The 23,225-nt window shown below is 37.1% G+C and overlaps 1 protein-coding gene across 7 annotated transcripts in view; it reads right to left on the bottom strand.

Moving 5' to 3' along the window:
* LOC132143344 (runt-related transcription factor 1-like) overlaps positions 1-23,225 on the bottom strand; it is a 52,018-nt gene that overhangs the window by 18,063 nt on the left and 10,730 nt on the right. For 2 of the 7 annotated variants that reach the window (XM_059553480.1, XM_059553478.1), the window contains exon 1: positions 1,068-1,540. The exons of 3 other annotated variants lie outside the window; for them this stretch is intronic. In XM_059553480.1, the coding sequence (XP_059409463.1) occupies positions 1,068-1,095 (28 nt within the window). In that variant the 5' untranslated portion in view covers positions 1,096-1,540. Of the gene's footprint in view, positions 1-1,067; positions 1,541-4,107; positions 4,281-11,459; positions 11,535-23,225 lie in introns of those variants that run through there. 2 more of the 7 variants (XM_059553475.1, XM_059553479.1) reach the window with 2 other exon arrangements.

The raw sequence follows: 23,225 nt of genomic DNA on the forward strand, positions 1-23,225 counted from the left end.
AAAAACAATGACAATGCAAAGAGTTATTCATACAGCACAGTTCGTGGGACGAAAACTAAACTTTTAAATTATTTCATCTTTTGTTCTAAAAACACTTCTGTCAAGCTTTTAAAAATATTAACTTTATATTCAAATTGGTTTCATACATATTCTACAGCTTTCGGATTTTATGAATGGTTTCATACTCTGAATCTAATCATTGCTCAATTACTTTTTTCACATTAAAAATAGTTTAATAGCATACATAAATATCAAGATGATTCCATTTGTCCTCATTATGAATATAAAAAGGTTAAAATGCAATATTAAGAATAAAGGGGAAAAATGCAATATTAAATTAAAACGACTGAGAGTCGTGAGGGTCTGTGCTCATCTCTATTATTATTATTATTATTATTTTTCTCACGTTTGACAACATAACGATTCCGACTGATTCACTTGGAATTAAAATATATATATATATATATATATATATATATATATATATATATATTGATAACATATTTATTTTATTTTTCGTACAGTTTATACTACTTAATCTCAATTTATAAATATTAAAATTACATTTAAAAGCTTCATTATGGACAACGTACATCTGACACAATAAAGTCATTTTATATACATTTTTAATGCATTGGCTAATTTGATTTGCCTCTCATATTTACTCTTATTTTAAATATATTTATTTTTTATAACTCATATTTATTTACTTATTCATAAACGCATTGCTTTTTGTTCATTTTGCCAACTCACTTCTAATTTTAATGCAATGCTATTTTGTTTGAAAATACTACCTGCTCAATCCTTTTGCCTTATTCTTATTATTTTACACTGCTTTGACGATTTAGCTATAGATTTAGTCATGCCAAATAAAGCGAAGTGAACTGAAGTTGAGAGAGAATCTGCAGTGTTTTTGACCAGGAATGTCACATTTACAGCACGATATCGTTTAAGGTTAAAGCTTTCGGTGATTATTAACAGCTATGACCATTCGGACATCATAAAACGTGACGCGTAAAAATAGACTCGCCGAACCGCCGTTACGCAGAGCTGAGAAACGCGCTTACCGTATTTGGCGTCCCAAAGAAAAACCATTTGGTATCTTTTGAACGGCCTTTCAGTCAGGATCAGGATCCAGGGCTCCAGACGAGCAGCTGATCAGACGGATCAAGGGTACGAGCTCAAGCGCGACGTGGAAAGTTTGCGCGTCTTACTATCCGTTTGGTGAGGTGCAAACCGTGCCGTTCAGTCTGAGCCGAACTCAAGACAGTTTATGGAGACGTTGTTGTTCTTTCAGCAGGTGCCATCAAGAGAGGATGATATTACGCTGGCGTATCCTTTAGAAAGTGTGCGTAAAGTTGCGCATCGTGCAAACGGCGCACCTGACGCTACAGCTTTCGCTTTCAGTCTTTAACTCTATAAAAAGCACATGCATTCAGCTCTTTAACACTGTATAAAGCGGTTTAAAAGAGAAAGTGTTCATCCAAATTCCAGGACGCCACTCCTAATGGAAAGGATGATGCGTTGTGAATGAATCTCTCGGCAGCGACGCGCTTTTACTGGCAATGGGCAGCTCAGGAACGCCAGCCAGGAGAGCTCATTTGCATAGGCCTTCCTCCCCGAGCATTCTAATTGGTGAGCGATGACAGACCTCAACAGGCTCGACCAATCAGAAGACGGTCCGAACCGGGGAAAAAAGTGGATCTGAGCAGTCAATGGAATTCCTCGCGCGCTCGCGTCAAATGCTCCACTGTTGAATTGTTTGGATTTAAGTTACTTATCAAATGGAAGCTAAAATGCAGGCTAAATAAAAGCAAAAACAGTTTGTTTAAATATAATCTAATATATCATTTTGAGATATCACTTACATTTTTAAAAGTATAAGGAAAACACATAGTATATGGAATAAAAAAAATGTTTTGTACCAGATGTTGTTTTTATTTTATCAGAAAGAACATGATAGCAGAACACGACGGAAACTCCAAAGAGCCACGCTGTTCTCAAGGAAACCAATGTGATGCTAGTAAATCATGCAAACAAGAATTTCATTATAGGCACATCAAGAAACAACAACAACAAAAAAGCTGACAAATACAACCCCCCCCCGCCCCCCCCACAAAAAAAAAACCTTCAAAAAATGTGAATGACAAAAAGCAATAAATATGAATTCCAGTTAAAATAGCCGGAGGGAATAAAGTAAAGTCTATAGTTTTTTTTTATTTAAAAAAAATAAAATAAAAAATAATGTTGCACACAAAAGAGGATAAGTAAAAGAAATCATGTCTGATCGAAACCGACTTGGTAATGATCTAATTTGTGTTTTGTAGCCAAAAGGGGGCAGCAGACGATCTACATGCGCCATATAGATCTGTCAGATCCTCAAACTGAATGAACGCATGAAGTGAAAACGGCAAGCAACACAGAAATGTCTCGTCATCTTTCAGTAAAATCAACAGAATGTCAATTCATCTGAAAGTGCACGCCTTCACAAAAACACTGCCAATTATTTAAAGAAAGCACAGTACTGAGTATAATAATTAATTACAAATAATAATAGCTTGACACCTTGTTTTAAGAAATGCACTTATCCAGTTCAGAATAGTTCATGCTCCGAATAAACACAGGATGGGAAGCGCACATATAGAACAAGTTAGAAGAATCACAGTTGAGGCCAAATCCACTATCGTTACATCTATCATTTTCAGTAGATATTTGCCTGAGTGCTTTATGAAAGAGCATGTTACATTTAAACAGAAGAGCAACGTCTGATGGACTCTATTCATAAGTTCTAATAAAGATTCTGTAACGCTGCAACTGTTGCAAATTCCCAAGATAAAGTTGCATTAGTCATATCAAACTGTGCAGAGTCGTTCATAATAACAGTAACGGAGAACTAAGAGATCTCGTTCTGCTCCGCTCACAGGGCCTGATTCATTTGTTAAAATGTAAAGAGCTGCATTATGAGATCCGTGTTATTCACGTTTCACCTTCCTTGTTGTCTTTACTCAACATGAAACACAAAACAACATGCAAATCCTGATATCAGTCACATGCTAATGAAATGCAGCCTCTGTAGAAACCATCCTGTTCATTACTCAAAGTATACTCGAGTCAGTCTTTCTATTTCAGCTCATGGAAAACTAATATGATGCTTTTCGGTTAATCTGACAATAAAGTGTGTTTGCATGTCAACACATCTACGTAGACTGATTTTTAGTGAAGAACAAGAAAGATGTGTTCATGAAAACTTAGTTTGTAACTAAGTAACACAAAACAATTATAATAATTTTGGCTCAGTAAAGTCTGAATATATAACGGTCTGAAATCAGCTGGAATCTGAAAGCAAAGATCAATTCCAGGGAAAATAATATAACGCATGCTAATCATAAATGATTTTCTAGCACAAAGGCACCGCAGGTCTTGGATGTGCAGGATCTCGGTCTTGTGTTTTACTGATTTGGAGAAATCTGATCTCTGAAAGTTGAGCAATCAATAGCGCTTGTAGTCGGCTATAAAATATATCGACAGGGTTACAAATATCTGAACATGTTCGGTTCGAGCCATGGAGGAAGCACACGCTGACTAAAATATGATTTTAACAATTTGATACACCTAGTTTCTTCCCTCAAATATTTCCTCTAAACTTAATTCAGTAATTATAATTAAAAACATTTCCGAAAGGGAACTGCTGTTGTTTTAATACATGCTAAACAATATTTCAGATGTCAATTTATATATATATATATATCAGACTGTCATCGTTAATGTCAGCATATTGTTACTAATATTTGGTTAACTCTAATAATAAGCTTTAACCAAATGAACAAATATACAATTATCTTGAAAAACAAAGGCCTGATGGTGCACACACACACACACACACACACACACACACACACACACACACACACACACACACACACAATGAAGGCACATGAAGTTGTTGTTCCCGATTTCAACAGTTCCTCTTTCACATTCTAAAGCCATAAACCAAGAGAAACTACAGAGCAGAAAAAAAAGAAAAAAGGATGGACAATGTGATTCATGGAGAACGAAAGCGTGACAGATACAACAGGGGACGACGAACCACAAGAGTTTTGTCTTTACCAAATAGTGCGTTGCTGTTTCGGCCTTTCCTCATGAAGTACATGGCCCACGAGATCGGTCTGGACGCTTTGAAGGGGCACGGATTCATTTCGAGCCGTTCTGATTCAATCCAGGATTCGAAATACGAATTCCCTCCTTCTCCTCGGTGCATTTATAGCCTGACGTCTCCTGCCCTGCTCCATGTTACACAAAACACAGATTCAGAGGAGATGGAGGACAAGTTGACACGCAGTCATGACTAATATATCCCATCAGTAAGCATGGCCTCAGGAGACTGCCCCGGGGCACTTCTAACCTGCTAATTTCATTTAGCCTCTGATTTCAGCCGTCTCTCCAGGCTGTGAACATGGGGAAATTAGGCATGAGAGAGCAGGTGAAGTGTGCGAAGAAGAGCATTAAAAATGAAGGCAAAACACACTAAAAGGCAAAGCAGATTCATTTTGACCATCACTACTGAACTTTGAGTTGTTGATGTTATTATCATTATAGGTTCTTCTGATCAGTAGTTTGGTTTCTGGGATCTTTAAACCATGTACATGGTTTTTGACAGAACTAGAGAACTCAAAAAAGTTATAAATATTATGTAAAGATGCATTAAATTGATCAAAAGTGACAATAAAGACGGTGATAATGTTACAAAGGATGTCGGATGCTTTTCTTTTGAACTTTCTTATTAGCAAAGAATGGTGAAAAAATACGCACAAAAATATTGTTTTTAACTGTTTTTAACATTAATAATAATCAGAAATGTTTCTTGAGCAGCAAATCATCATATTATTTTGATTTCTGAAGATCATGTGACACTGAAGACTGGAGGAATGATGCTGAAAATACAGCGGAGCATCACAGAAATAAATTAAACTTTAACAGACACTTTTACATTTACAGTATGAATCTACATTTTTGCACAATGCCAAAGTCAAAGTTTCACAAACTGATAAAAGGTATTTTCTGCGTCTGTCTAATGGATAAATTGTGAATGCAAAATGCATTGTGCTCTTGTATATCACTGAAGGTGCAGTTTATGCATTACCTGTGAATCAAACTCATGACTTGTGCGTAGATGTAAATGATTGACCCATGACCTTGCTGCCTATGTAGTGAATGGTGGATCTGCCAGTGACTGTAGCGGTTGTTGATGGGTGTCTATGTCTATTTTGGTCTCCATATGAAAGCTGGCATTAGAGATACTGGCAAAGACTCAATTCAGACCACAGATGGAGTTTCAATGGGTTCGGAGGACTTCGGCTGTCTGGGAGGGGAGCAGGAAAAGGTTGGTAAGCCACAGTGAGTTGTGCCGGTCGTAACATCAGGACTGGGATGTGTTTGACAGGCTTCACTGCTGATACCACACAGATGAGGAAAGACACAACAGATTCAACACACCACACAGCTGTTGAAAAATACACATCTCTACAGTCCTAGCCTTTTCAGTTTTACATGCACACTAACGGCACAGATTTAGATGTCGTTTTCCCCTCTGCCCGCAGGCAGTCTGTCCCCTACGGGCCCCCAGAGACGGCCACCCCGGGGCCAGCACTGCTGGGCACACAGGATCAATAATCGCTTCCTGGGGCCCACAATCAATGATGCCAAAACTACTGAGCAAATCTATCACGAGCTGAATACACTGCAATGCATGACTTACTGAAGGCAATTTCATTAAAAAGAGAGAGAGAGAGAGGAAAAAGGGTTTGTTTCCATTTCTGTTTACAGGATATAATAACAGATTTATTCAGTGAATAATATGAGACGTTAAACTAAATTCTTATTATATACAAACATATCAAAGAGTATGAAGTATTTGATTAAACATATATTAATTTGGTTTAATGTGACATTTTCCCCCAAATCTGATATAATCATATTAATAATAAGAATATAGATTTCAAATTTTTAATTTAGTGAATAAAATATGGCATTAAACAAAATTATGATTACATACAAATATAGCAAACTGAAATTGTTTTATAAAAAGAGATAAAATCATCTGGACTAATATCACAGTTTTAATTTAATAACAACAAAAATATAGATTTACACATAGTGAAGAAAATGAAGCATTAAATCAAATTAGGGTTATATAGATAAATCCCAAATAGTGAACAAAATGCAAACAATAATTAGAGATAATGTCTATTTTTTGATATAATAATATTTTAATTATTTATTTAATTCATATTATCCACTGAATAAAATGAGTCTTCGATTCTATTCACAACATCTAGTGTTCGATAAAGAATTATCAAAATAAGGTAGTAATAATAATACTAACAATAATGCATGTATTGCACAAGTTTCATAGTTTAGAGGAATTAATGCAGGTCTCCGTTGAGTTTAGAATTGGTCTCCAATATAAATTACTTTGGAAAAAATTAAGTCCAAACCTCTCAACAACATAGAATTGCTCTAAAAACACCTTAGCAACTGCACGGCAACATCAGAACGTGCTCTACATTCTGTAAATGTATCAATCTGTTTCTTCTTTTGTCCTCCAGCCCTGTTTGATCAGTCGTCCTCTCTCGAACCTCCTCTCATTCTGTCTGTCTGTCTGTCTCTGTCGTTTCTCTTCTGTACTGTGCTGGAGGTTAGTTAAGGGAGAGAGAGAGGGGGGGGGGTAACTCAGCTTTCGTGCTCTTTAATAATTCAAGCGGCTGTATATTGTGTGGATGCCGTTAACTGCTGCTTAAAAGTAATTAATTGATTTTCTGACATATCGTTTAGCAGCACAGCCAAGTGACAGAGCAAAGCACTTTGCCCTCACACACACACACACGCACACACACACACGCACGCACAACCTAGTGACCATCATAAGTAACACTCATGACACAAAAGCTGTTCCTAAAAGTACAGCACCAACAATATGCTGCCTTTTAAGATAACTCGTTTTGATAAAAGGTAGCTTTGCGAGAAATATGGATGAAGCAATTTACTGTAAAAATCCATCCATTCATTCAAAGTTCAATAATATACAGTAATTCAAGTTAATTTAATTAATATCACTATGTATCACAAATACTCATTCATGTCATATATTAAAACAAATAATTGCAGAGAATTTATGATACATATGCACACACACACACACACACAATTACATTTCGTATGTACACTATATTATTATATGATAATATTATGTGAGTGTTTATGATGTGAAATATATACAGCAGTGTTATATAAATATGAATTTCTTCACTACGTAATTGGTCAAAATCTTTGAAATCTCTATACTGAAAGCATCATGAAAGTTGAATAACTATTTTACCCCATATCTGTTGAGAGATATATTATAGCATTATTTGAATTTAATTAGTCAATCTCTGTTGGACTCTAGTGTGATTTGCCATGTGATCGCTATTTATGTGAACTGAGTAGTTTGTTCTACTTCCAAGGTTCCATGACGCTCAGAATGTTGCCTTTCAAGGCCGCTGCCTATGTAGACAGCAGACAGGTCACTGTGTTTTGGAACAGAAGTACAGAGACTAACACAGGAGCATTCAACATTGTGATGTACTTACACTATAATACTGTATGTGTGTGAGGATGTGGACAGGACAGGCACAGCTGTCCTCTGCTCAGGGCCACACACACGCTGGCTTCATCCAGCTGTATTGACATTGCTGCCGTTTAGAGCGTTCCCGTATGGAGACGCGCTCGGTCTGACGTCACCGCAGTCGGAGGCGCTGCTTTTCCCATGGTCCTCCAGTCTGGTCCATGAGCACTACTGAGTTGAATCTTTGCCAGTGAACACCTGCTTCAGAACAGTTGTGTTTGCAGCGTAGCTTTAAGTGCTCACAGAGGGGCCGTCTCGGCCCTTAAGAGGAAACAACAGCACATGGAACGATCCCGCTGTGAGTTTCAATCTACCTCCATCACGGCTCCCAGAAGCCTCGTATACTGTAATGAGAGATCCTACTGATGCACGATCTAATGGGCTACACACAAGAAACTGTGCACAATCAACTATATTAATATCAAACAACTGAATGATACATTTACAGTGGATTAAAGCAGAAATTAACAGATTTCAAATCGTATAAAGCCAATGTGACTGAATTAAGTCTGTATTAATGCACTGAACAATGATGTGCATGTAACTTTAAAACTAGTGCTGTCAAACGATTAATTGCGATTAATCGCATCCAAAATAACAGTTTTTGTTTACATAATATAGAGCCTGTCCTCCAACAAAAAACGACCATATAGGTTGTTTGTGCAAGCACCTTATTACGACCTATATTTACGTTTTAAAGTTAAGCGCCCTCTAGTGAGTGTAAGAATAATGACAGTATTGCATTGCGTCTGTCGTCATGAAATGACGTGTAACGTCATTATCAAACAAAATGTGCATTTATTTAAATGGAATGTGTGGACTTTTTACACCGAACTCACAGTAATTTGTACATATTTTAGTAGGTGGCTTATTCACTCAAAAGCTTATTCGCAACTAACCCCACCCCTAAACCTACCCCTCACAGAAATCATACAAAATGATTATTTATAGAGCTTTTACATTTTGAGCATGTGCATTCTTTGGGATCGAACCCATGATCGCATAATTACATATAGTCGTATAATGCAATACTCTACCAACTGAGCTACACGAAACCTGAAACATAGTGCAAATAAAAGAGTACAAAACATTAATATGAAAATGTCCTGTTGCCGATAGGGGCACAATTGTAGTATACGCTCTGATGGGTTGCATTTCAGGGATTTGGACAAATGACCTATATGAGCGTATTGGTTGGAGGACAGGTTGTAATATATGTGTGGGTACTGTGTACATTTATTATATACACAGTACACACACTCATATTTTGTAAACAAAAACTTTTATTTTATTAATCGCGATTAATCGTTTGACAGCACTATTTAAAACAAAATTTTTAAGCCTCTAAATGTTTAACATAATAAATGCTCTAAACGTTTGAGCTATAGAGGCATGAATCATATTTCACTCAAGCGTGTTGAAAAGTGTGCTTTTAGAAATTGAAGGAAGGATCAGTGAGTCATTTTATTTGAGACAGTAAGAAAGTACCTAGCAATCAGCCAGAATAGCCTAGCAGCTACCTAGCAGAAGCCCCATTAGTTCAAGACTTGCATTCGACAAGTACTTCCTCTGAAATTGCTGATTGATATTCTGGCACATGGATGAGGGCCTGGCAGCAGAAAGTGCTACAACATAAAGAGAAAATGCTGAATATTTGACACTGTCTTTTGACACTGAAGCGCAGATTTATGCTCTCAGTACAGACGTTTACTAGACTAGACAGCTTCAGCAGATATTAGCTGAGGAAAATCTCACATTAGATCACCAGGAGAGGCTTCAAACTTCACTTTGAAGCTCCTCTGAAGGCATGCGGACAGACTCTGGCCTGTAAGAGTCTCATGTATAGGTGTGCGTTCGGCCCGGTTTGGCCTCCCGCTGCCTGGAGCGCTGTGTGTGGGAGGAGACGACTAGAGATGCGCCTCGGGCACTATTTAGTGCAGTTTGAATGGTTGAGTAGATATAGTGCAGCTGAAGATGAAACACACACACACTATCGCACATATATGTCACTGCAAATTACACTGACTTTCACATGCGTCAATGTTTGATAGCAACTTCTACAGCTGAGAATCTATTCATCACATGCAACGAAAAACTCTTGACCGCTGCAGATCATGTATTATAAAGAAATTTCTAAGTTTATGTCATACATAAATCTTAGGGATGCTTGATAAATATCGCCCGCACATGTGTAGAGATTTACCGCTGATTACAGAACCGGTATTACTGACAAGATGCACATTAAATATCGGGTGATATTTCGTGCTTCCCTAATAATATTAAAGTGATACATATTCATTTGGAATCAGTTATATGGAATGATTCTGAAATAATGGTAAAATTAAAATAAACTATATTAATATTTCCTAAAATGACCTCAGTTCCAGAAATACATGTACATCCTAGCAATTTTGATGTTTAATAACTCTGAGGGACCCAGAACACCATAGTAACCACCAACAACCACAGCACACCCTAATATACACCCAGCAACAAGAAAAAAAAACACCTTACCAAAAACCACATGGCAACCACCCGAACACCCTAACAACCATCCAGAACATCCTGGTTACCACCCAGAACATCCTAATAAACACCTAGCAACCACCAAGAACACCCTAATAAACACACATCAACCATCAGAAGACCCTAGAAACTACCTAGCAACCACACAGAACACCGCTAATAAACACCCAGTAACCATCAGAACACCCTAGCAACCACACTGGACACCCCTAATAAACACCTAGCAACCATCAAAACACCCAGTAACCATCGGATCACCCTAGCAACCACCCAGAACACCCTAATAAATACCTAGCAACCACCCAGAACACCCTAATAAATACCTAGCAACCATCAGAACACCCTAGCAACCACCCTGGATACCCCTAACAAACACCTAGCAACCATCAGAACACCCAGTAACCACCCAGAACATCCTAATAAACACCCAGCAACCAGAAAGAACACCCTAGCAACCACCCAGAACATCCTAATAAACACCCAGCAACCAGAAAGAACACCCTTCCCAAAGCCCTAACCCAGTTACCATCAGAACATCAGTAAACATCAGTAACACCATCAGTAAAAACACACAGCAATAATCAGAAGACCCTAGCAACTACCTAGCGACCACCCAGAAAGTACATTGTACCAAAACACCCAGTAACCATCAGAACACCCTAGCAACCACCTCTGAACACCATAATAAACACCTAGCAACCAGAAAGTACACCCTACCTAAAACCCTAACCCAGTTACCATCAGAACACCCTAGCAACCATCCAGAACACCCTAATAAACACCTAGCAACCAGAAAGTACACCCTACCCAAAACCCCCAAGCAACCATCACTTTTGCGATCTAATTTCCAGAACACCCTAGCAACTACCTACAAAAACGCCAGGTCACTTTAGCAGTGACCTAGCAACCACACAACCCAAAAGTCTTGTAAGCCGCAGATCGTCTATCATAAATACATTTCTGTCATGTATAAATCTACAGTAAAGTGATAAATCTACTCTGTTGGGTTTCAGAATAATGCCATTATTGGTCATTAATGATTATATTTACCACAAAGCAACAGAGAAGATTAGATTAATTTATTTCCCCCAAAATTACCTTGATTAAACGATTCCAGTAAAAAAGTATATCCCAGCATTATTGATGTCCATAATTCTGAGATTTCCTGTAAAACTACTACAAAAATGGATTTCACATGCACACGCTGACATAATGTTTCAATATCTGAGAAACTTTCCATGCAATGATGTTCAAACACAGCGTTATTAACCTTGAATTCAATCCAGTCCACAGCCAGACGGTTCGGCTCGACCCACGGCTTTATGCTCAATGAGAAGAACATAACATTTACAAGACACTGTTGAAGCAAATATGCAAGGGAACTGAATTAACGGAGCTCCGTGGAGGAAGGTTTTGGACTAGATCATCCAGCAGAGGGTATCTGTGATGAGCAGCTGTCTTTGGCGCAGGAACGCGAGGATGTGGCAGGACTGAGAGCCAGAGATGTGTGAGGAAAGTGTGATAACAGAGACGGAAACTCAAAGACTGCTCACCATCCCACTACAGCCTGAAGAGAAACTAAAACACGCTTCTTAAGAGATACCTCATAAAGAAAATGTTCTTTATTTTAAACTTTCTATTCATCTGTGAGTACTGAAAATTCAAATCTAAAAAAAAAATATCGTAACGCAAATCATCATATCATAATGATTTCTGAAGATCATGTGACACTGAAGACTGGAGGAATGATGCTGAAAATACAGCTGCACATCACAGAAATAAATTACACTTTAACAGATATTCATATAGATGACAGCTATTTGGAATAATAATAATAATAATAATAATATTAAACAATTTGTACTGTATTTTTGATCTAATAAATGCAGCATTGCTGAGCAGAAGAGACTACTTTCAAAAAAATTAAAAATCTTACCGTTCCCTAACTTTAGTGTGTATTTAGTGACAGTGTAATTAAATGTGATGCATTTAAAGCTGTGAATAAATGATAACAGACAATATTCCTTAATGCTACACTCACATTCTTACTCATAGTTGAGAAATGCATGTAATGATGTGACATCTGTCTCCATATGAATCATGCAGACACAACTTTGTGAAAACAGCCTCTAATTAAACCCGACTGATTCAGACTCAAGCACCTCCATTCATCAGCTGCACGCGTTTCCTCATCTCTCCATCGAGTGTTTCACTGCAGACTTTTCCTTGTTTACAGTACTCTGAATCCAAGCCCTGGGATTGACCAACAAATGGTGAGTGAGCTCAGAGACAGAGAGCCAAGTCACTCAGTGTTGTGGCGAGCCCGTGATTATGTAGCGTGGACCGCAGAGCCACAGCAGCAAACAAAACAGCTTTGTGTGAGCAGACAGACGATGGACCAGCGCTGGCGGTCAATGCTGGATGAGCTGTGGTCAGCGGAGGCAGATGGGCTCTTCAGACACTGACCACCAGCAGCACTCAAACACACACGACACTGAAGAGAAGCTAAACACACAGAGCTTCTGTTAACCTGACTGAAGGGTCATATAAAACATAGCCAGGTCAAATTCAGCAGCTGAACAACACACTAAACTTTGCATGCTTAAAGAGGCAGTGGCTAATTGTAATTTGTGTAATGATGGGATGGATTGAATGTATGGTAGACTAGCAATTCATTTATGATTAGATTTTCATGCAACAAAAGATAAACTATACGCAACCAAAAAACTAGAGAGATTTTTTGCATTTTGAGAATCCTGCATAAAATACAGAAATATTATAACAATTTAAAATAGCTATTTTTTATGTTAATTTATGTAAAATATGTGCGCAGCTGTATTTTCAGCATCATTCCTTCAGTGTCCAGTGTCATTCTAATATGATGATTTACTGCTCAAGAAACATTTCTGATTATTATTATTATTATCACTGTTGAAAACAGTCGTGCTGCACAATATTTTTGTGGAAACGCTGATATATTTTATTTTTCAGGATTCACAGATGAATAGAAAGTTCAAAAGAACAGCATTTATTTGAAATAGAAATATTTTGTAACATTAGAAATGTATTTACTGTTACTTTTGATCAGTGTAATGCATCCTTGATGGATATATATATATATATATATTTTTTTTTTAAAGTACTAACCCCAAACGTTTGAATGGTAGTGTATAACATAAAATAAATATAATATTTATAATTATTTGTTTACAAAAAAAATTCAAATAAAAAAAATTTAAGTTATAATTCTAAAATATAAATTATATAATATTTAATATTAAATACATACAACCTTTTTAAATATATATTTTGTTTTTGTAAGTGTATTTTCATTTATCTTTAGTTTAAAGTAGTGTGTGTGTGTATATATATATATACATATATGTAGATGTTCCCTTTTGATAACCAAAGTCCATTTTAAATTCTCCTTTAAACAAACTTTTTAGTCGCTACAAATTAAAATGTTAGTTTGTCTTTATTTTTTATTAAATGTTCCTCCAGAGTCTCTCCCTGCTGTGTGTGCTCTGTTCAGAAAGCCCTATCTAGGCCACAGAGTTTCGGTGCGGTCAGTTCGGCTTTCTCCCTCCAGGAGCGTGAGGAAACTGCTCAATAAAAAAGTCATTAGTCACCCACAAAATCAATTAATTACTCAGAAAGTCCTGGGACAAAAGTCACTTCCAGCCCTCCTCTGGTAGCTCTCTCCACTCTAACTATTATGCGGATGAGGGCCTACCAAATTAGCCAGAAGAACATTACAGCAAATGGGATCGTCCAGAAGAAATCCACAGATTAATAAATTAGCAACGGACACAGGAAAAGCTCCTAAACGAGGAGGAGGAAGTCGTTAACCACATGGCAGAAGTATGGTGGAAGTCCACTCGAGATGGATCCCCTCGGAGCTCCGGATGCTCCATTATCAAAGTCTAGGAGGCTTTCTGTGGTTTGGAGAAACGGCTCTGACCATGTGCTGCTCCGTGCCAGTATCGACCGTTATATTGGCATTTCTTGTTGCGGTCTCACAACTTTGGGACAGCGGTGACGGGACGGGGTGGCATGAAGCGGCCGCGTGCATTTCGAGCGACCGCATGCTTCTGAAACGTCGTTTAGCATCACCGTTAGCACTTAATTGCTGCAAAAGTAATCAAACGAAGTAGGCCAAATGTAACAGATGATTTCTTACTAGTGTGCACACTTAAATCAGACAGGACAGATGAGAAAGAGCCTCCGAGAATACTGTTGTTATGCCTTCAGCGGGACAAAAACTAGATTATTTTACAAGTTTTCACTATTTTTAAATACTGTTTCACCAAAGGCTTCAAATGTATCATCTTCTTTGGAAAAGCATGTATTAGCAATGAGATACGGCTCTGCAAATCTTTCTTAATGAGGATTTGAGTCTTATTTTACAATTAAAATGTCTTTTGAGAAGCAATACTGCATAAAATATTACGCATCTTAATATGGATGAATATCTTTTTTAAGTTTCAATGAGTTAATTGATATTGTTATTTTATTATAACTCATATACTATTCAAGTGTATATTTTTATTTTAATATTAGGTTAAGTTTCAGTCATTTTTGGATTATTTATTTATTTATTTATATTTAGCTTTAATATTTTTATTTGAATTTTAGTTTTAGTGATTTTAGAACTTTAAGTTAAACTTACTTCCATTAGTTTCCAATGGAATATTTCTAATTTTTCATTTAAACTTTATATCTAATATGTATACTTCATTGCTATTTATTTTAATACAATAACAACACTGCTGCAGTGTAGTAAGACAAAATACTCTAATATTGAAGAAGTAAAATACCACAGAAGCTTAATTCTATTACGGATTAAAAAATAAATAAGGGAACTGACATTTTAACTCTTCTTCTAACTTTCTTCTTGAAATTTAATGTGTGTGTGTTTTTTTTTTATATCTCATAATTCAGCTTTTTTTGTCTGCCAACAAATAAAAATTGCTACTTTTCATCTCACAATTCAGATTTTAAATTTTGCAATTCTGACTTTTTGTAATCTCAAAATTCCATTTTTCTCACAAATTCTGATAAGAATATTAGTGATATAAAAATTGCAGTTTCCTTTTTTTATTCTTCTGTTCCGTGGCAGAAATGCACTTCCACACAGCAGATCATTTGTGTCTATAGGACATCAGACAGAGCGATTAGCGCTCTCAGTTACAGTCTACAAAGGAACAAAGAGGCTCCTGTCAAGAGCCATGTTGCAATCAATGGCAACACCCTTCGATCCTCAGCCAGTCTCTTCATGCTGTATGGCACACTGATCAATATTTTCTGGCCCGGCGTCTCTGCTGGATCACGGAGGAGTGTATCAGTGCACCGGCCGCATGGATCTACAGCAAGACTGAGTCTGTCTGTATGTCCAGAGCCTCGCCTTCACCAGAACAGTCAATAATGAAAGCATTTTACTCATGCAACGTGGTTGGTTTTTGGAATTAAACGGGATATTCAATGAGGAAAAACAAAAGTAGAGTGGGACTAGTGAGATGTGGTCACTACATTTCAGTGTAACGCGTGAGTCTCAAGAAAACCATGTCCAAGTTCAATTGAACACCAGTTGATCCAGTTTAGTAGGTCTAAGCTTTTTTTGTAGCAAGGAAGGAGATTGTAGAGAAATGAAAATAAAAGGAAATGAAGAGGCTTTATTAGAGATCCTCTTCCTGTGCTGCGGATGTTGTGCAGAGCGGTGCGGAGCGTAGATCAAACAGGCCGGCGGGACTCTCAGATCCTCGGCCAGTTCGCCACATGGTCCGGGCTCCCCCCGGGTGTGGGCGGGGCCAAGAGGAGGAGGGGGCGGGGCCTCAGAGGCCAGTCTGTAATTCACTCCCATAGATTACAGAGACTGCGAGGACAGCGTGGGATCATACAAACTATCTGCATTACTGTCTGAAGACTACTGGAATGAACAAGCACAAAGGTCATTTATTTATTCTACACATGCATGAGAGATTGAATGGAGAACAAATGGAAAGCCTCCAGATGTTTCTTCAAAAGACCCCAAGATCTCCTTTCATTAGAAATCTCATCAATTTCTCAAACTGTGCTCAGATTTACCAAGATACCAAAGTCTGCAATCAAAAGATGTTTCTGATTTCAAAATGAACTCAAAATTACATTTTTCATATCGTTATTATCAGTTATACTGTCAAATTAAGATAAAATATAGAGAAAACACATTAGAAAATTTATAAAATAATAATAATTAATGGTAGCGATAGTATAAATTAGTAGTGGAATAAAAAAAAAATATTTTTTTTTTACAGCATCAATTAATCGCTTCATTCCAAACCTTAATTTTTGCCACTTTATCAGAGGAATAATTAGTCTGGAAGTCTAAGTTCATTAAAAATAATAAACAGTTTTGAAAACAGGAGATTATTAGTTATGTACTTGTTCAAAAGTTCATTTTGGATAATTTTTAACCAAAAAATAAATAAATAATAATAATAAATACTGAGAGCAGCTTTAAGAGATGTTAGTTAGGTAAAAAAAAAAATAATAATAATATTCAAATGAAAAAATATTCATATAAACTATCTAAACTAATAAATTATATAAATATTGAAGTTTATTCCTGTTTTTAATTATGTTATCATGTTATTATTGTGTTAGTTAGCTGTATTATTATTATTATTATTTGTAATTTTTGACCTAACCAAAATAACCCAACTGTAGTTTGATTAACATTAATTGGAATTCAGAATAAAAAAATAAAAAAATGATTTTTGAAAATGGTTAAAAACGGAGTTATCCCTTTTCGTAAATTAAACCTTCATATATTTATAGAGATTTATCATTTTAGACAGTCCTTTATTATGTTCCTCTTAGTGCTCACTAATCATGTCTAGAAAGACACAGAAACACACACAGAGTTCGTGTCAGTCCATTCCAGCGCAGCCGTGTTTAAGCATTAGCGCTAAACGGACCGAGACACGGTGTCTAGACATGACTGAGGCTTTCTTCCTCGGCCAGACGGCGAGCAGAGGATAGTCTGTCTGACTGTGTGCTGTATCACTGATGCTGCTGTGACTAAACATAGACAACTGCTCTGCCACTCGCTGCCTCTCCTCTGACTAAGCATAGCTCACCATGAGCACACACACACACGGGCGCCTGGATGACTGCGCTGGAAACAGGTGATGCGAACTGCGCCAAGAGCCGCTGAGTCACACGGACATAATTACTGCAGCAGACGTGCATCGTTAAGTTTGTGGATGGCATTCTCACAGAAGCACACGCAGACGGACGCATATGGGCTTTAAAAGGAGACGTGCAAGATGGAACTATTTGTGTGTGTGTGATGAGAGTGAGCCGTCTGTCCGAAGCAAAAGAAAGACAGGTGGACGAAGATGAGAGAGAATATGTAAATACATATGATTGAGATGATAGCAGTCAAATAGTGCAGAGGAATCTATTGCAGAAACATGAGAATATATGTAAATTAGCTCTGCGTAGAATATGTAAATTAGCTCTGAATTAAGAACTAAGGTTCTATTCTTAAAAAAATAACATGGTATACAGTAGATTTTGTTTTTCAAATGCAACCGTTATAGTCTGGAGCCCTGAAGATACTTTCCATAACCCCAGAGTCGTACCATGTTACATGTCCAAAAAACCAAAGTAGTACCATGGTGAGTTAAAAAAATGGTAGTATGATATTACATGTAGAAAAAGCACAGTAGTATCTAGACACATGTGCAAAAGACATGGTGACACCATGGTACTTGCCAAAAAAACAAAGTACCAAGGTACATGTCAAAAAACCATAGTAGATCCATGATACGTGTCAAAAATTCAGGGCTGGCCCAGGCTTTGTTGGTGGCATAAACATCATGAGCTAATACCCAGTCGTTAACTTTTATGTCTATATTGATATTTTTCTGCTCTTATTCTTTGTGTTGCTTCCTGCCTTGTGCCCCTTAAATTTGATTTTTTCACTATTTTTTTTAAGTTGAGCACATCAACTTTATTTATTATTAAATGTATTTTATAATATTATAATTAAGTCGTGACGCAGAAAGTTTAAATTAGTCCAACATGACATGTTGTCAAATCGTAAGATTTTTCATTGATTTAAATATTATTTTATTCTTACATTATTTTAATTACTTTAATTAACCTGTTATAGTTAGTTTAGTTTTCTGTGTATTTCTACTTTGTATTTTCGTAGGCGTTTGCATTTTTGATTGCATTTACTGGCGATTATATTAATTGCCCTCTGCTAAGAAGGAGCCTGTGTATATTGCATTTCTCCCTTCCTGCTTTTAAGTGCCAACTGTAGTTTCGATTTGAAGGCATTGCCCTGCTATAGGCTATTGCCTGTGTTAATTAGAAGGTGGCCACAGCTGTTTTCACTTTATTGTCTTAGACTGTGTATTTATATGATATTTATATGAATCATCAGCCGAAGAGTTCAGCCTCCTTGTGTGAAGACCAACGACTGTAAAGACCTGCGACTTTACCTGCGCGACTTCACAGAACAACGAAACAGTCAAAACACTTAAGTACTATTTAATATCTTCCCTTTCCTTAATTTCCTTTTCTGTCCTCTCTTTTTAACCTCTGTCATGTGTTTCCAAACCATTTCTGTTGTCTCTGGAAAATGCTGTAATGTCACAAGCAAGTCCACTTTCAGTCTTTGGCGTCTTCACTCCTTGCTTCATTTGATCTCAAACTTCTTACCACTACAAGCACGCACAAATCAGGCAACCAACTTGACTTAATTTACATACGCAATTGTATTGCAAACAACATTCTGGTAAAACCTCTACATATCTCTGACCATTTCTTCATTACATTTACTACCGTGAATACACACCCGGAGGAGTGGGCAGCCATTTATGCAGCTGTGCCAGGGAAGCAGTTGGGAGTTCGGTGCCTTGCTCAAGGGCCTTGCTCGAGATTCGAACCCACAGCCTTAGGATTAGGAGTCAAACTCTCTAACCACTAGTCCATGACTACCTGTGTGCCCCCACCCCACATACCGGTTACTTTTAGACTAAACCTTTGCTCTCTTTCCCCCTCACATCTTTCCTCCACAGTATCCTCCTCTCTTCTCTAACCTACCTGTTTCTCATCTCTGGATGTGAATGCAGTTACTGATACTTTATGCTCTAGTTCAACCCCTTGCTTAGTCAATATTTGTCTTCTCTCCTCCAGGCCAGCACAGGCTGCCCCTTCAAACCCCTGGTTATCCGATGTTCTTTGTGAGCACTGGACCAAACTCAGGGCAGCAGAGAGAAAATGGTGCAAATCAAAAGATCCGTCAGACCTGAGGATGTATCAGTCTTCGCTTTCATCTTTCTCTGCTGAAGTCCATATTGCAAAATCGTCATACTTCCACAACAAGATCCACAGCACTCCAGACACACGTAATCTCTTCAAAACATTCAATTATATCCGATGATGATGATTTCGCCACATTGTTCACAGACAAAACCAGTAAGATAATTAGTCAGTTCTCAGCCCCCCACATACAGGACTTCAAACAAACCACACCTAGTACTAAAACTCCCATCTTCTTCTTCTGTCCCCTCACTGAGTCAGAAATATCAAAAATTCTCTCCAGCCATCTTACAACATGCCCTCTAGAACTAATCTCTCCTACACTTTTACAAGCACTCTCACACATTAACAACACATCTCTCCTCACAAGCACCTTCCCCACTGCATTCAAGCAGGCTCGGGTAACCCCACTGCTCAAAAAACCTAAACACTTCTCTTACAGCTACAGACTTGTATCTCTTCTTCCATTCATTGTGAAAACCCTCGAAAGAGTTGTTTTCAATCAGATATCATTATTTCTTTCACAGAACAACAAACTGGACACTAACCAGTCAGGTTTCAGGAGTGGCCATTCAACGGAGACTGATGGGTCTTTCAGGGTGGCTTGAGGAGGGGAGGTATCCAAAGCACATCAACTTGTCACTGGGGTTCCTCAGGGATCAGTTCTTGGACCCCTCCTCTTTTCCATATACGTGACATCACTGGGTCCAATCATACATGCACATGGATTCTCCTACTGTACCATTGCTATGTGATGAAACACAGCTCTATCTTTCATTTCAAACAGATGATGATCCAACGGTAGCTGCACGGATCTCAGGCTGCCTGGCGGACATCTCGGCATGGATGAAAGAATATCACTTACAGCTCAACTTGGCAAAGACTGAGCTCTTTGTCTTCCCTGCCACTCCAACTCTACAGTATGATTACTCCATCAAGGTAGGCTCTTCTACAATTACCCCATCAACTTCAGTCAATAATCTTGGTGTAACCTTTGATGACCAGCTGACCTACAAAGATCACACTGCAAAGACTGCTCAATCTTGCAAGTTTGCATTGCACAACATCAAAAAGATCAGGCCCTTTCTATCAGAGCATGTGGCACAACTCATTGTCCCACATGGCCCTTATCATTTTTAGACTGGACTACTGCAATGCTCTTCTGGTTGTACTTTCATCAAGCACAGACAAACCTCTACAAATGATTCAGAATGCAATGGCACAACTGGTCTTCAAAAAACCCAAAAGAGCACATGTTACACCTCTCTTTATCTCCCTGCACTGGCTACCGGTTGCGGCTCGCATCAAGTTCAAGACATTGATGCTTGCTTATAGAACAGCCACAGGCCCAGCACCCCTCTACTTCCATTCACTATTATGAATCTACATCCCCTCCAGAAGTCTGAGATCCACTAGTTAGTGACGCCTCATGATAATATCACAGAGAGGCTCAAAATCACTTTCCAGAACATTCTTGTTCACCATTCCTGGCTGGTGGAATGATCTTCCCACCCCTATCTGGAATGATGAATACCTGACTATTTTCAAGCGACAGCTGAAAACTCATATCTTTTGAAACTACTTGGGTTCATCGTAAAAAAAAACAAAAAACTTTCTCTTTATTTTTGCCTTCTCTTTCTAGCTTTTACTTGTTTGAACAATGTCTAAAACTTGGTATTACAAGCACTTCCTGTGTCTGTTTGCCTCTTTAAGAAGAATCAATTTATGTATCCCCCAATTTTGCAAAATGACTAAATGTAAATATAAATATATGGGTGTCACAATGGTCACAAGATGGCACACTTCCGACCAAGAAAAAAACGATACTTGTCCAAAAAGCATAGTATTACCATAATACAACTATGAAAACCATTGTAGAACCATGATACATGTCCAAAAACCATAGTAATGCCATGGTTCTTGTCCAAAAACCATAGTAGAACCATATTTCATGTCCAAAGATCATAGTATGACCATAATGCATGTATCGTGGTTTTACTATGACTTTTATACATTTCCAAAAAACGAAGCAGAACCATGATACATGTCCAAAAGTCATAGTATTACCATTTAAACATGTATAAAAACCATAGAAGAACCATGATACATGTCCAAAAACCATAACAGAACCACATTACATTTCAAAAAACCATATTAGCACCACGGTATATATAAAAGTGCCATATTGCAGCCATCTGAAACTATCGTTGGACCATGGTAGCACCACAGGTTTTGTAAGGGTTGGTTTCTACAGTTCTTTTAATATTTAGACTAAATATTGCAACTGTGAAAACACTGAATAACAGCTTCCTGTGAAGCAGATACTGCAGAGGAAGGAAGCTGCAGCTGTAGGGCCACCGTTAGGAACTCTCAGTCTAACTGAAAGGGTCTTTGTGACATCTAATGACACACACACACACAGGCCCAATAACTGATGCTGCAAAGGATGTGCCATCAGGAAGTCACCCCCCATCCAATGACTGGCCTGTCAATCATTTACCGGAAAAAGAGAAACGCACATGTGAACCCTGTCGTTTCAGATTCAGAATGTCACTGGTTGCTAGAACTTTAACCACTGAAATGTGGTCTTTTTTCTAAAAAATCTAACTAATTCAAAATAGACCACATGACCGGATGTTTGTGTGTGAATTTTTTTTAAATTCAATTTCAGTTCCTGAATTTGAATCGAACTAACATATAGGATGTAGAATTGCTATGTAGAATTACACTCAACTGATATTTGAATAAATGTTTGTAAACCAAAATTTTTAAACTAAAAGTTTTAACCACAAAAGCAAAAAGCAACCCAACAGGAATGTTTTTAGAAGTCATAAATGTTAGGACAAAGTAATGTTTATGGAATGTTCTTATAACTTTGTACATATTTACTATATATTTTTTCATAATGTTGAGACAAAACTTAGAAATCAACAGTCTCAGAATGTCTTTATGATGTTTTTTTGTACTTCATGAATGTTCTAAGAAACCTTTTTGAAACCTTTAATAACGTTATAATCGCAGAAAGAAAAATGGACTAACATTCTTAAAATATTAAAAACAACCTTAAAAAAACGTTATATTTTGATATTATAAAATTAAAATTAGAAGAATGTTTGAGAAATGTGTTTATAACAAGGAAACTGGACTTAGAATATTTAAACTAAACGTTCAAATAACATTATAATTTGGGTAAAAAAAAAAAGTGAGTAGAATATTTTAAGAAGTACTTATTTTATATAACCATGAATTTGTTACCTAGGAAGGTTTGTCATCATTTTTTTTATATTTATTGACAAAAGCTTGTTTGAAAGTTTTGAAAAGCTTTTTAAAATTTGTTTTCTATGCAAAATATTTAGTCGGTAAAATGTATACATTTTTTAGTTGCTAATTTTAAACCTTTTTTGTTTGTTTGTTTGATTATAGTTAGTATGCAATTAAAATTGTTCAAAGAACCTTTTTTTAACATTATGAGAATGTTTTTTCTAAATGTTTTTGATGTTCAAAATGTCCGTTTTTAAATGTTTGTTCCTGATTATGTGAACATTAAAGACAACATCAACATTTCAGTGAAGTCCTATACAAACAACATACATCTCTATGCGGATGATATATTACTGTTTATTTCAGCCCTACAATCTACATTTTCCTGGATACTGAAGATATTTGGAAAATTTAATTGGGATAAATCGTCTTTGCTTCCACTTTAATTGCATGGCTAAAA

The sequence above is a fragment of the Carassius carassius genome, chromosome 7, assembly GCF_963082965.1.
Source record: "Carassius carassius chromosome 7, fCarCar2.1, whole genome shotgun sequence".
NCBI lineage: Eukaryota > Metazoa > Chordata > Actinopteri > Cypriniformes > Cyprinidae > Carassius > Carassius carassius.